The 13,884-nt window shown below is 36.2% G+C and overlaps 1 protein-coding gene across 1 annotated transcript; it reads left to right on the top strand.

Annotated features, from left to right (window-relative positions):
• The first annotated feature begins 785 nt into the window (after positions 1-785).
• si:ch73-74h11.1 (desmoglein-2-like protein) lies at positions 786-12,464 on the top strand. The gene is made up of 14 exons (XM_058754951.1): positions 786-791; positions 2,627-2,734; positions 4,037-4,195; positions 4,308-4,446; positions 4,683-4,852; positions 4,946-5,080; positions 5,179-5,364; positions 6,136-6,788; positions 7,035-7,177; positions 7,606-7,827; positions 8,317-8,556; positions 8,641-8,759; positions 8,862-9,188; positions 10,451-12,464. Exons 1-14 carry the CDS (start codon positions 786-788, stop codon positions 11,321-11,323), a joined length of 3,480 nt encoding a protein of 1,159 aa, XP_058610934.1. The 3' UTR covers positions 11,324-12,464.
• Positions 12,465-13,884: the final 1,420 nt, after the last annotated feature.

Below are 13,884 nucleotides of genomic sequence, written 5' to 3'. Positions count from 1 at the left end.
GCTTTTGTTATGCTCTTGACCCTTGACTCCTTGAGGTTAGTTTTTCTTTGGCTGTTATGACTGCGTTTGTAAACACATTAGTTATGACAAGAAAAGCCAAGAGTGTTTGTAGTTTTGGTTAAAACTTAAAAGTGGTGATCATCTTCTAATGACCTGGATCGCTGATCTCAGTTAGTGTCAAACAATGTGGGTGATTTGTAATTAATTTCATATTGGCTATGGTAATAATATTACTCCACAAGTTAAGCTGACAAACCATTATGAAAGAATTTAAAACCTTTTATGCACAAAACCTTCAGAGTTACAGCATCATTCAGAAACACACAGACATCAGGAATCAGCACATGAACCTCAACAATGGTGACTATTAATAATAAAACAATTCATGCTGCAAAGCATGCTGGGTGCCAGTACAAAACTCCCAGAATGCACTGCAGCATGAATAAATTATGCAGCTGAATGTTCTTAATATTTTCTTTATTTGCTTTTATTTTGGTGTTGTTTTTGTTGTTACTTTTCAGTAGACTGTTTTGTGATGTTCAGAGTTGAACCGTTTTTAAATTTTTAATATCGTTTTTGATTGTCACCAATTTTGAGATTCATACGCTGATTGTTGATGTCTGTGTGTGTTTAATTTCTGCCGTAGTTCAATACATTTATTTGTGCATATTCTGGTTAGAGCTGTTTCACAACATTTGATTACTGTAGCAATTAATGGTGCAATTAACATATCACATGTTTAATAAGAGACTTAACATGGGATAACCAGTGAATTAAACTAGATCATGACGGTTTTGACATCACAAACATCAGTCTCCGATGATGATAGATTAATTTGGCGCTTTTGCTTTAAAAACTGTGCTTAATAAACACAGCTAATTAAAAGCAACCAAACAAAACCAATGTTAAAGAGTCACGAGTCAAGAGCCCAACTAAAGCACCCACTGATCGCCAATATGGTGACTTCAAATGAAAGTACAACAACTAAAATCTCAATAAGAGCTTTTGTACACATGACAGAAATAAAGTAAAAGTGGTTAGTAATAAGATGCTGTTTGTGGAGTTGTTTAATCACCCTCTTCTGAAATATTGAGAGATTTCATGTGTTTTATTTCAGTTGATTTCATCTTGGCTTTAGCTGTAAGTTTTGTTTCTCTGCTCTTGTTTCTCGTTCCTTCAATGATTCTACTTGTTAACAGCAGGTGTTCATCAATAAACTCAATCCTAATTTAATTAGTCACTTAATTCTCTCATTAATTCATCACTGCTTCAGTGTTACTTCAACACTCTGTAGTGTGGACACATAGAAGTGCTCTTTATAACTGAGGATTTTGCTGTGGGATTAAAGGGGTTAAATTTGTGAGATGACAAAACATTCTGTGGAACGTCATTTTAACAGAAATATACCGTAAATTTAATTTACGGAACAAACTGTAAAAAACAGTAGATTACTGGCAACCACAGCTGCCGGTATTTCACCGTAAAATCAAGAAAATAAACAGCAAAATACTGTAAAACCTAACAGTCAACTTCCTGTTGTGTTTTGTGGGTCACCATTGTGCTGGAGAGTAGAGCCTGTGTTTAAGTCAAGGACGGACAGAGAGACACTGATGTTATGCTGCATGTTGCTTTATTTAAAGGCAATAACTGTGTAGCTACTGATATAAAGATAATCTCTTTGTTAGTTTTAATCACGCATGTATGTGTGTTGCTGTTATTTGCAAGAGTTTTGAGCTGAATTGGTGACTTTGCATAAATCAGTAAGATTTTCTTCATGGATTTAAACAAAGTAGTTCTCACTACTCTTATGCTCACATTACATAAACATTATAAATATTAGTTTATAAACAAATGGCAGTTGGATAATTTAAGCGTAGTCGGTTTCTGCAAATAAAATGTCTTAACTGAAAGGTTTGTGTATTAACATTGTATCAGTTAATGAGATACGGTTTTTCACTGTAAATTTAAACAGTTCTGTAAATCCTAAAATGTTGCTACCGTCTTTTTCACGGTAAAATTCTGGCAACCACAGCTGCCGGTATTTTTCCGTAAATTTAACAGATTTTTTTTTACAGTGTATGTAAAAGGACACAAAAACTGCTTATTGTTAGAATTTACACACTTGAAAAATAGAATTTGAATCTATTTTCATCAGCCATCAACAGTTGCCAACCATAAACAGTTGACACTGTAGATAAAATTGCCGTGACTAGGGATGAAAAGGTCATTAAAATGTAGGAAGAACAAATCTAAAAGATCTTCACATGAATTCTATACTATTTAATATACAGAACATTTAGATGTATATTCTTTCCACACTAAGGTGTCACCCACTCAAAAGGTACTAATACGTACACTTTATGTACTAATATGCACATTTAAAATTCTAAGATGTCCGTTGAAGGTACTAACAAGTACTTTCGTCTACCGCCCCAGTGACAGCTTTGTACCTTTTTTTCCCCGAGAGTGTGTTATCTTTCTTTTGATAGCAATACAATTTTATTAAAAAATTATGAATTTTTAATAAAGATGGTTAATAGGAATACTGTATATTTAGTGAATAAGTAATGTCAATGCACTGGATATACTTAATGTCTAACATTCTGAAAAAAATCTTATTCTTTAGGCATCGAGAGCCAACAGCAGATCTAATCGAAGGAAACGAGAGTGGATTCTTCCACCAACAAGACTTTATGAGAATATTGACTACACAAAAGAGGATTTTGTGGCAAAGGTAAGCATTTTACAGCTTTTTTTCCCCAAAGACATATTTTGCATAATTATGCTTGCATTGGGTGGTCCTAATGTCAATCTTTTCTTGTTTGTGCTATCATCTGAAAAACGTGAGATCTGGATCTACTGGTTCTTAAAGCTTCACCTTTTCACCTGTTTCATAAGCTGCCCTACATACACATACACATACACCTGAGACAAAACAAAAGATGATAAGAGTTTTTCAAATGTATCTTAGTTAAACCTGGTATTATTCTACAATCTTTATATTTTGTATATTTATATTTTAAATATCTTAAATTAAAAGTGCATATAGTATTGCTTACCTACATAGTATTTTAAAATGTATGTTTAAGTGTATTACGTTTTTTTAAAGGTAAATATTAAGAAAAAAAAAGTAAACAGCCTCTTATTCCTAGAACTTTGTCATACCTCAGAAAAGACAAGAAGGTCCTCATCAAGACATGTAAGGAATAATTGACTTCGGTCATTGGATTATTAGAAAACTAATGCACACCCGAGGTGGTGATGCGGTCACTACGCGAAGCGGAAGGTGGTTGCCTCCGCAAAGTGCATTCAAATCGTTTAATGCACAGCTAGCCGTTGATTATCCCATTTATGCCATGGTCATTTCCCAGCATTCACATATTAAAGATGTTAATAATATTTGTGCTGCAATATTTGACCGGAACGATAAAAATGGCGGTTATTTTCATCTGTAGTAGGCTACTATTCAACTGTAACTGTATGTTACTATGGTTACCAATGTTTATAGGAAGCGCATTAATATAGAACGTGATTAAACTGACCTGGAACTACCTGTGCAGTTCAACGAATTTAATCAACACCTGCCAGCCAATCAGAATCGAGTATTCAGACAGACCATGGCATAAACCAGGATAATGACCTGCTATCGACACAAATATGTCCTCTATTGAGACAGAATTTATGATCAAGCAAACAGGGGTACATGCAACATGCATATTTGTGTGTTTATCAGTATATACCTGCTTGGTTTATACGTAGCCGCTGAATTATGACCACTGCAATATTTAACATCTATACAGCAACTGCAAAGTGTCCAAAAAAAAAATGTGATTCGCACAAAATTCCAACAGAAACTCCACCACAATCTGCATATTTTTAAATGCTCAAGTCATCACTACCTGAACCGACTGGCTGCCGCCTATGTTTTTCGCTTGATATTTGCATAATGTAGCCGTGCCTTTGCTTTCGCATATTTAAATATATTTCAATATTCACAGGCATTCTCAATATTGTCTTGCTTTTTTTTATTTTTTAGATCCGGTCTGATAAAGATATTAACTGGCAGATGGTGGAATATGGACTAACAGGTCACGGCGCTGACAAGGCACCCTATAACTTGTTTGTTATCAATCCTGAAAATGGCTATGTTAGGGTCACCAGCCTGCTAGACAGAGAGAAAACATCCTTATATAACGTGAGTTGTGCTCCACACTTGGGTAATTCATTATAGACACATACAGTAAATGGTTTATATAATGACTGAATTATGAGACCTTGATACACACATTATTTTTGTTCTTCTGTAGCTGACTGGCATAGCGAAATTTCGTAACGGATCAATAGCAGAGGAAAACATTGAGCTGAAAATTAAAGTTGAGGATCAGAATGATAACCCACCGATATTCAAACAACAAAGGGGATCCGTGAGGGAAAGCAGCAAGATTGGTGGGTTGCATTTATTACCAAATTGTTTTTTTTTTTCCGTTTGCCAAATTCCTTAAGCAGAATTCTCTGTTCTACAGGTTAATTGCTTAGAAATTAAAAATATAACACTATTTACTAGTTAGTTACTGCTCAAATAAGACTTTACAATTTTTACCCTTATTTTACAGCCCATATTCTACAGTATATATTTGATTAAAATGTCATATTTTTCTGTCATCCTGCTTGTGAAACAACAGGAACACCTGTCGTGCAAATAAAAGCTACCGATGCGGATGAACCGGACACACTTAATTCCAAAATAGCATACAGTATATTAAGACAAACCCCAGCCGAATCTGGGCATATGTTCTCCATTGATAAAACAACTGGGATAGTCTATGTGAAGGAGAAAGCCCTGGATCGAGAGGTAACTGATATGGCAATGCACGACATTCAGAAGTTTATGAAAAACGCAACATGATCATTTAAATCCAGATTTATAACCAACTGTCTTTTATAGAGACACGACACATATACTTTAATAGTTCAGGGAGTTGATATGAACGGAGCTGCGTCTGGCAACACAGGAACAGGCACAGTGCAAATTCGTATTTTGGATATTAATGACAATGTTCCCACTCTTGAGAAAGAAGAGGTAAGATCTTAAAATATACTTGCCTGCAAGCTGTGAATGGCAGGATTAACGTAAATGTAACGTAACGTTTATCAGTTGGTGTCTTTGTTCTCTGTTAGTATTCGGGCAGTGTTGATGAAGGTGTGATTGATGTGGTTGTCATGAGAATTAAAGCCCTGGACAAGGATCTGGAATTCACTGACAACTGGCTGGCAGTGTTTGATATCCATAAAGGAAATGAAGACAATATCTTCTCTATTGAAACGGACCCTAAAACGAATGAGGGAATTCTAAAACTTGTCAAGGTACCTGCTAATTATTTTAGTTTACTATAATAACAATTTCATACATTATGTTGAGGGGTCAATGACACACATTTGTCCTATCTATTAATTTATTTAAAAACAAAAAACAAATTGCAATTCATACAAAATGTCAGTATGGTAAAAATGTCCTCATATCATGAAAAAAATTTAAAAAAAAAAAATCATTAGGGATGCAATTCTTGACAAGAAAACCTTTAGTAGTTTGGAATAATCTATTATTCCTTAAATAAATGTATATATGATAAAAATGTTCTGACTGAATTAATATTTATATTTAAACATGCCTATTATGATTTTAAAATGTCATGTAGCATAACTTCCCAAAAATGTGATTATTTTTATGAATTAATAGTTCTTTGGCACAGAGAAAGTATCTAAATATAAATAGAGCAAATATATTTAAAAACTTTTTAAAACTAAAAAAAATGATTGAAATGTACACTCTCATATGTAATCAAGGTGTAAGAAAATGTTAGTAATTTTACTTGATAGTTACACCACATTATATTTTCACTAAGTCATTAGATTGAAACTTTTTTTGTAAATGGTATAAAAGTTTTTTTAAAACCACATTAAGCTCTTTTAAGAACTTGTCAAATGTACATTAAACAAGATTTTTATTTTTTCATGTGTCGTCGACTCAGAGACACTTCTTTGGTATATCTAATTAAAATAACCTACATTATGTAATTTTATATATATATATTTTTGTCTTTTTTTCCTTTTCCATGCCTGTCTGCCTCTCTGAAGCCTGTTGATTTTGAAAAGGTAAAAGAATTAGACCTCAGTTTGGTTATTTCAAATGTAGCTCCTTTCATAAATGGAAGTGCTTTAGAGCTGGACGTTAATCTAGACAAGGGTTTAGGGCCTGGAGCAGGCCTAGGAGCAGGGGCCGGGGTGGGAGCGGGGTTAGGAGTAGGCTTAGGTTTGGGACTAGGACTGGATGCGGGACTGGACGCGGGACTGGACGCGGGACTGGATGCAGGACTGGATTTGGATGCTGGATTGGGTGTAGATGCTGGACTGGATGCTGGATTGGGTTTAGATGCTGGACTGGATGCTGGATTGGATCTGGGTGCTGGAGTGGATGCAGGTGGTGATGTTGGGCTTAAACCTGATGGTAAGCCTGGAGCCAAGCCCGGCCCCTCACCTGGTGTCAAGCCTGGGACAAAACCTGGTACTAAACCATCTGGCAAACCTGGATCTGAGCCTGATAAAAAACCAGCTGGGAAAGGTTACCCAGTTAAGATCAGTGTAAACAACCAACCCGATGGTCCTAGCTTCTCACCTTCTGTGAAAGGCTTCCCAGTGTCAGAAGATCCAGATAATAAAGATTTCCCAATAGTGCTGGGAACGTATGCTGCTTTGGATGGTGACACTGGAGAACCAGCTGAAAATGTGAGGTGAGCTTTGATCAAGGTAATGTATGGTTACCTTGGATTATTAATCAAATTGCTTGTATATACATGCATAGAGAGAGAGAGAATTATATTCATTGGTTTTATTTGTAAATAATGATACTGTTGATTTCCATCATTGCTATTATTGATGCAGTTTATTGATTTCATTATTCTTGTTTATATAGAGGCCTAATAATCTTTGATCAATTATTTTTATGTCATTGTTTTCATCATTAATTGAACATCCAGGTATGCTAAAGGTCATGATCCCGATAACTGGCTCAGCATTGATGAGGAAACTGCTGAGATTAAACTAACAAAGGCACCTGATCGAGAATCAAAGTTTTTGGTCAATGGAACCTACTTCGCAAAGATTATCTGCATGACTCAAGGCAAGCATCAGCATTTTTTATAGGTTTCCTGACCGTGCCAAGTGTTTGTTTGTTTGTTTGTTTGTTTGTTTTTCCACTAAGATGAATTAAATATGAACTCCAATATTTGTCAGGATGCCAAACATTTAGTTCAAAAAAGCAGAAAGAAACGACTTAAACTTCTTTCGAAAGTCTTTCAAAAGATTTTTAACTGCAAGTCCTTAATGGGGAATTTTGTAAATACAATAAATATTATTTTTTCCGGATGGGTATTATTCATGTAAATAGGAATGGTAAATAGCTAAACTAGATAGTAATATGCTGTAAATATGTAAATGTTAATAAGTATATAAATATTGTCATTTAAATATTTATTTATTTATGTTTAGTTTAGGTATAGATATACATTTTTCCCTTAAAATATTGAAATATTTTTCTTACATTTTTAGATGTGCCAGCTAAGACTGCGACTGGGACAATAGCATTAAAAGTAGAGGACTCAAATGATCACTGTCCCAAGCTGACCAGCACCCATCATCAAACTTGTGATAATAATAAAGTGATTAATGTCACAGCTTTCGATGAGGATGCTGATCCAAATGGAGCACCTTATCAATTTGTTCTGATAGAAGAGGAAAGTGTGGGAAAATGGGAGATGGTGCCTATAAACGGTAAAACAAAGCGGGTTTTTTGGTAACACTTTACAATACGGTGACACTAATATGTATAAATTCATGCTTAACCCATGCAAATCATTAGCTAATGATTAATTAAAGCAGACAACTGGAAGTTTAAAGGCATGGCTTTCGACCCAATGTGGTAATTAAAATATGAATTTACTTCATTAGTTAATAAAATAAGTTATTAGGTAGTTAATATATTATGACGCATTTAACTGATAATAATTTATTGATTACTTAATCTTTGAATCATATTGAATGTTAATTAGTTGCTGATGCTATAATCATTAATAAATGGTTTATTTCATCATGAGTTATACATTAACTCATGATTATCTGTGCATTAGTTAAGCATTATTTAATGCATATTTGTGCACCCGTATTGTAAAGTGTTACCGTTTTTTTTCACTTAAAACACATAACTAACACTCAAATGCAATGTACATGAATTACTAGAGTGCAATTCTCTCTTATTTGTAGGAACAACTGTAAGCTTTCATGCACTGGAGGCTTTGTGGCCAGGCATGTACAAGCTGACAGTGAAGGTCTCGGACGCTCAGGGTCTGGCCTGTCCAGACAACCAAAAGTTTGAGGTAGAAGTTTGCAGCTGTGAGAAAAAAGGCTCATGTGGGCCGAAACTGGCTGCACAGCGTGGCTTACCAATCAAAATAGGAACACCAGCCATTGGCTTGTTCCTCGGTGGTGCAGCTTTGCTCCTGTGTAAGTTATTCATGTGTTCAACACATTCATACAACTTGACATCCTTATAGTGCTTGTAAAACTCTTTGTTCCTTGCATTTTCAGTGGTACCCTTCCTCCTGATCTTCTGCCAGTGTGGGACCATGAGCGAATTCACAGATTTGCCCTTTGATGCTAAAGAATCTCTCATTGCATATCACACTGAAGGCATAGGAGAGGACAAGGTAAAATTTATTCAGATGCAAAATTAAAATTAGAACTTGGTTTTATATCATGAAACACACTTCGGTTTTACAACATGTACAACATGATTTTGTATTCTGTAGGAGGTTCCTCTTCTCAGCAGTCCTGTTGCTGCAATAGACCAAAAACAACTGTTCCAGAATGGAACAGTTTCCAACTATGTATCCAACAATGTATCCTCAATGCCCGTTCAAGCAAGTGTCACTAATGAAAGCAGAACATTCAACCAGGAAATAAACGAAGGGTTTACAGAAACTGACAGCAAAAGGTTTTGGTCCCGGCGAAACACCTTTTCAACAGCCAACCAGCGCAACAGTGCTCTCTACTCTACATCACTCATGTTTGAAAAACAAGACATTTATGAGGATATGGCAGTGGGAGATGCCTTTCTCAATGAATATTTCTCTCAGGTATGAGATTAATCATATTTTCGGAGGAACTTATTTATATTTAAGTTCATACAAAGACTTTGTATGACTTTTCTTCAGTGGAGCACAAAAGGGGATCTTGGCCAAGCTCTAAAAGACAAATCAACACCATAAAAGCATTCCATACAACTTATGCACCATATTCCAAGTCTTCTGAAGTAATACAATAACTTTTGTGTGAGGAACAAATACAATTTCCGATTGTTATTTGATGAACATCTGTCCAAGTTCTTCTTGGCACTTAAATGAAAATAGCAATTTTTTAACAAATCGATCAAGCCCCTTTCAATGAATCAGCTGATTCAGTTTACCAAATCTGAATGATATATTAACAAATGGTTCTCGATTTTACCTCACTGAATCAATGATCTTTGTGGGCCTCTCATTGGCCTGGAAGATTATCTTTAAATAGCCACGTTTCCATTACCCTTCAAATAGCGCAAATTGAAATTGGGAATTGAAAATACCCCTAATACAAACACGTAAATTTGGGCAAAAACTCCCATATATCGCAAAAAAGTTTTTACGCTCGCATCAGGTGGATTTTCAGGGAATTCGAAAAGGAATATATCGCAAAACTGAAATGGAGGTCACCTGGCCTACGTAAATATCATATGATCATTCTTTAATGTGCTCTAACCTCTAAGAAACATCTCATACGTGGTTGTTCTCAAGTATAAAGGTCTTTCCTTGCCATACATTCTTTGGAAAACCCATTATTTACATTGCACACGTACATGGTGCATTACAGCTCCAACATGACCACTAATCAGTGTTTGTGTTTATACCAGCTGTGCCACAGCACATTTCAGAAGCGGCTCCCCGTGCTACTTCACTAAAGATACATGCATGCGCCTCCTTAGATTAAAAATAATGGCTTGTGCGGTGGCTGCAATACACGTAAACCTACCAACATCTTTCACCATGACTTGTGGCGAGAGGAAAAAATTAGGTTTTAGTCACATAACATTGTGAAACACCGTGAATTCGCAATATGTTTTTTATCGACATATCACTCTTTATGTACCATATGTGCTTTCATAGTAGTAATATGCATCTTTTAGGGGTAAAAAGAGTACAAAGATGAAAATATATCTCCTCAGTGACAGCTTTTGTTCCTTTTCTTCTTGAGAATGCAAGATATTCTTCAATAATTCATATTTTGTGTTCAATAAAATACAGGTTTAGAATGACATGAGGCTGATTAAATGACGACAGAATTTTCATTTGATTCTTTATTGCAGAAAGCAAGCTGTCTTGCAGCGAACCCTCTTCTGACAGATGGTCTTCTGTTGTATGGGTATGAGGGTCGAGGCAGCCCGGCTGGCTCTGTTGGTCGTTGCAGCCTCCTTGAGTCTGACGATGACCTGGAGTTCCTCAACAACCTAGGGTCAAAGTTCCTTACATTAGCGGAACTATGCCATCCTCCAAAGCCTCCTGTACCCCCTCCCAAAACTGAGCAAGTAGTCAAATCGGTTGAAACCAGCTTCAAAACCGAGAAGTCCATCAGTACTAGCACTGTCCAGGTTACCAAAACCGTCCCACCTCCACAAGAAGTACAACAAAGCTCTGTTACCAAAGTTGAGACGGTTAATAAATCAGCCACGCTTCCAAGTGCCAAAGCAAGCGAGATGCTTTTTGTGCAACAGCAGCCTCTATTCTACCTGGTGGAGCAGCAAATACCAAACACAGTTTTTGTTGAGAGTCCCACTCAGGGTTTGTATGTAATAAATGGAAACCCTGGGACGGAAGGTTTGATACTCCAAGGCGGAAACATTTCACAGGCGACTCTGAGCCGAGGACAACAAGCAATGTATGTGATTAACGGAGCCCCTGTAGCTGCTAATCAGCCGATACAGCTGCAAACGGAAAGACAGGAACAGGAGACTGTGCTGGGATTTAGCCCTGTCTCATCTCCCATCGGATCGCCTGGTGGAGTACTGCTAATGCAGACCCACTTTCAGGAGAACCCATTGCAAGGTGCGACCAGCAGACCACCAATCTTGCTTGCTGATGTTCCAACACTGGGCAAACAAAAGAAGAAGACGACACCACCTGAGCCACTGGGTACTAAAGAAGTGGAGCCTAAAGCAAAAAACACTGCACCATCTAAATAGATATGAGAAGATTCAAGAAGACAAGTCCCAAAGCCAGGGTACAAAATTAAATCCCATTTGAGAAGGGGGAAAAAATGATAGATAGGACGGAGAGACAGATAGATTTTATGCTCAAGAAACATTTCTTATTATGTTGAAAGCAGTTCCTTAATATTTTTGTGGAGACTGTGATATTTTTTCAGGATTTTGATTTGATTTGATGGAATAATTCCTCAAATTTTCATCCAATATTTCTTTGATATTTTTTATATGTAGTACATATTTTGTGCTTTTTTGTTGTACTTGTGAACATGCTAGCATCAAAATGAACATGAGAAGGTCAGTGTATTTCTACAAGAGTGGCTGTTGCTGTCTATGAAAGACATCAAATTAATCACTCGTGAAGTTCCGTTTTGGTTAATATCTGCCTAAAAGACAACTCCCCCTTAGACAGCTGACTAGGCTTTGAGACACAGCCAGTGTCTGTCAGTCAAAAGAAATCAATGCGTGACAAGAACAAAGTGACTCAAAAGCAAATAATCTTTTTTTTTTACATTTCTGAACAGATAAGATCATAGACTTGAACCCTGAAGCAAAAGGCTGCTTCTCTCTCAAAGAATGTCAAGAAAAAGTAAAGAACAAGCTTGTGAAGCACAACTTGAAAATCCAGCAGCTTTTTCTTCAGCTGAAGTTACTATTCGTCGATAATGTCCTTGCTAAAAGATTATCTCTTGCACTGTTCATTCAGTCAGAGAGATGTATGTGTCTATGCAGACACCATCTAGACCATTTGTCCTTAAGGTTCATCTACGTTCACATTGACAGACGTACATGTGGCCAGATGTTCTGACAGCTGATGGAGGAATCGTTTGAGGGACAGTGATCAGTAAAGAACACTATGTGTGTGAGCTACGTGTTACAGATGGAGATGGCCTGTGGGATGAAACTGTAAAATAAGCATATTTGTGCGCCAGGTGCTCACCCAGGATATGAGAGTGTAAATCTGACTTGATCCCACCCTCTTGCCGTTCTCATGACCCTTTCTTGCTATTTCTCTATTTTTAATTATCAATAGAATAACAAGGCTAAAACGTATTGTAAAATTAAAGAAAAAAAATTGCTATATAATGTTTGTCAAAAATGAATCCATTTCTTTTTTCAGTTTCCTTTTTCCAAAATGTATTTAAACTGACTAATCTGTTTTCTTGTTTAATTACATACTGATAATTTTGGTGATTATCCAGTAGGGATTTATTCAACCTTAATGTAAATCTTTAATAATGGGGATTTTTTTACAGTAATAATAAAGTCCTTTAACACTCCATTTCTGCAGAGTCTTGTTTTTCATTTGTTACTTTTGTGAGTCGTGCTATCAGCTTGACAGTTTTCTTGTTTACCCTGAGGAGCAGTTTAAAAAAAAATATCATATTTTCTCCTTTCACGCTACTTGCTGAAACCTGCCTTACCAGCAGTTTTCTAATGCAGTCATAAATTTGCAACTAGCTTTCAACGACTCACGCCACAGGGTATGAGCAGAAGAATGAGAATGACAACTCAACTGAACCTTTTCAGCAAACTCAAGACTTTGTCACTTCTGTGATTTAAAACTATTACCAGCTGTCCAATTCCCACGCTTTGCCCAATTCAAAATGGATGATGAGAATCAAAGAGCTTTTTTCCTTTAGTCATGTTGAAACTTATCAGCTCTGACTGCTTATCAGAAATGACTGAGCCTGTAAACAAGCATCATGGTCTTGTAGTAAGTTGCCATATTCTCATAAGACTATTAATATAGGCTATGCATCTTAGAAGTTAGGCCGCGTTGGGTACACTCACCTTTTGTCTCTCCATCTCATTCTAGTGAATCGATTCGTCCTGAGCCATTTTCTCTCTCATGTGTAGTGTTAGAAATTCCTTTTTTATTTGTGCAAATGGCCTTCTCTCTCATATGTAGCATTGCAAAGTCTGTGAATCGTCCTCCATCATGTGTAGCGTTAGAAAGTCCGATTCATTAAAATGAATCTGTTCAACCTCTCACGCGTATTGCATTGTAACGTCCGGTTCATTCTAGTGAATCGATTCGTCCCATTGGTCTTTTCATGGTGGATGTCATGATTCATTATAGTGAATTGCTTCATATGAAGTGAATTATACATTTTATTGAAATTAATATTTAACGAATTCAAGTTGTCAACCTAACTGAATTCATTAATTCAGCTGAATAAATTAATTCAAAGCCCAACAAAAAACAGGGTATAGCTCTGATTAAATTACAAATGACATCATTGGATAGTCTTTTTTTTTTCACCCAAAAATAAAAACATGTTTTTCCAAACCTGTGTGAATTTCTTTCCTCTTCTGAACACAAAAAGAAGATATTTCGAAGCATTTGTGTAACCAAACAGCTGATGGTCCCCAATAACTTCCTCAGTAAAAAACAAATGAATAAATACTATGGACGTCAATGGGTACCATCAGATGTTTGGTTACATACATTCACACAGAATTACACAGAATTTTTAGGAGAACAATCCCTTTGAGGAAATCAGTGTTACCTACTTTTTGCTTGTAGGTTTTTGTTG

Source organism: Onychostoma macrolepis, chromosome 20 (genome assembly GCF_012432095.1).
Source record: "Onychostoma macrolepis isolate SWU-2019 chromosome 20, ASM1243209v1, whole genome shotgun sequence".
In the NCBI taxonomy this organism is placed as follows: domain Eukaryota; kingdom Metazoa; phylum Chordata; class Actinopteri; order Cypriniformes; family Cyprinidae; genus Onychostoma; species Onychostoma macrolepis.
This window is presented reverse-complemented; position numbering and strand designations above follow the sequence as displayed.

What these genes read in the sequence shown, in the direction of transcription:
- si:ch73-74h11.1 (XM_058754951.1), top strand. An exon ending in CCACTCTTGAGAAAGAAGAG is followed by an intron (nt 5,081 to 5,178) that starts GTAAGATCTTAA and finishes GTTCTCTGTTAG; the next exon opens with TATTCGGGCAGTGTTGATGA. An exon ending in GAATTCTAAAACTTGTCAAG is followed by an intron (nt 5,365 to 6,135) that starts GTACCTGCTAAT and finishes GCCTCTCTGAAG; the next exon opens with CCTGTTGATTTTGAAAAGGT.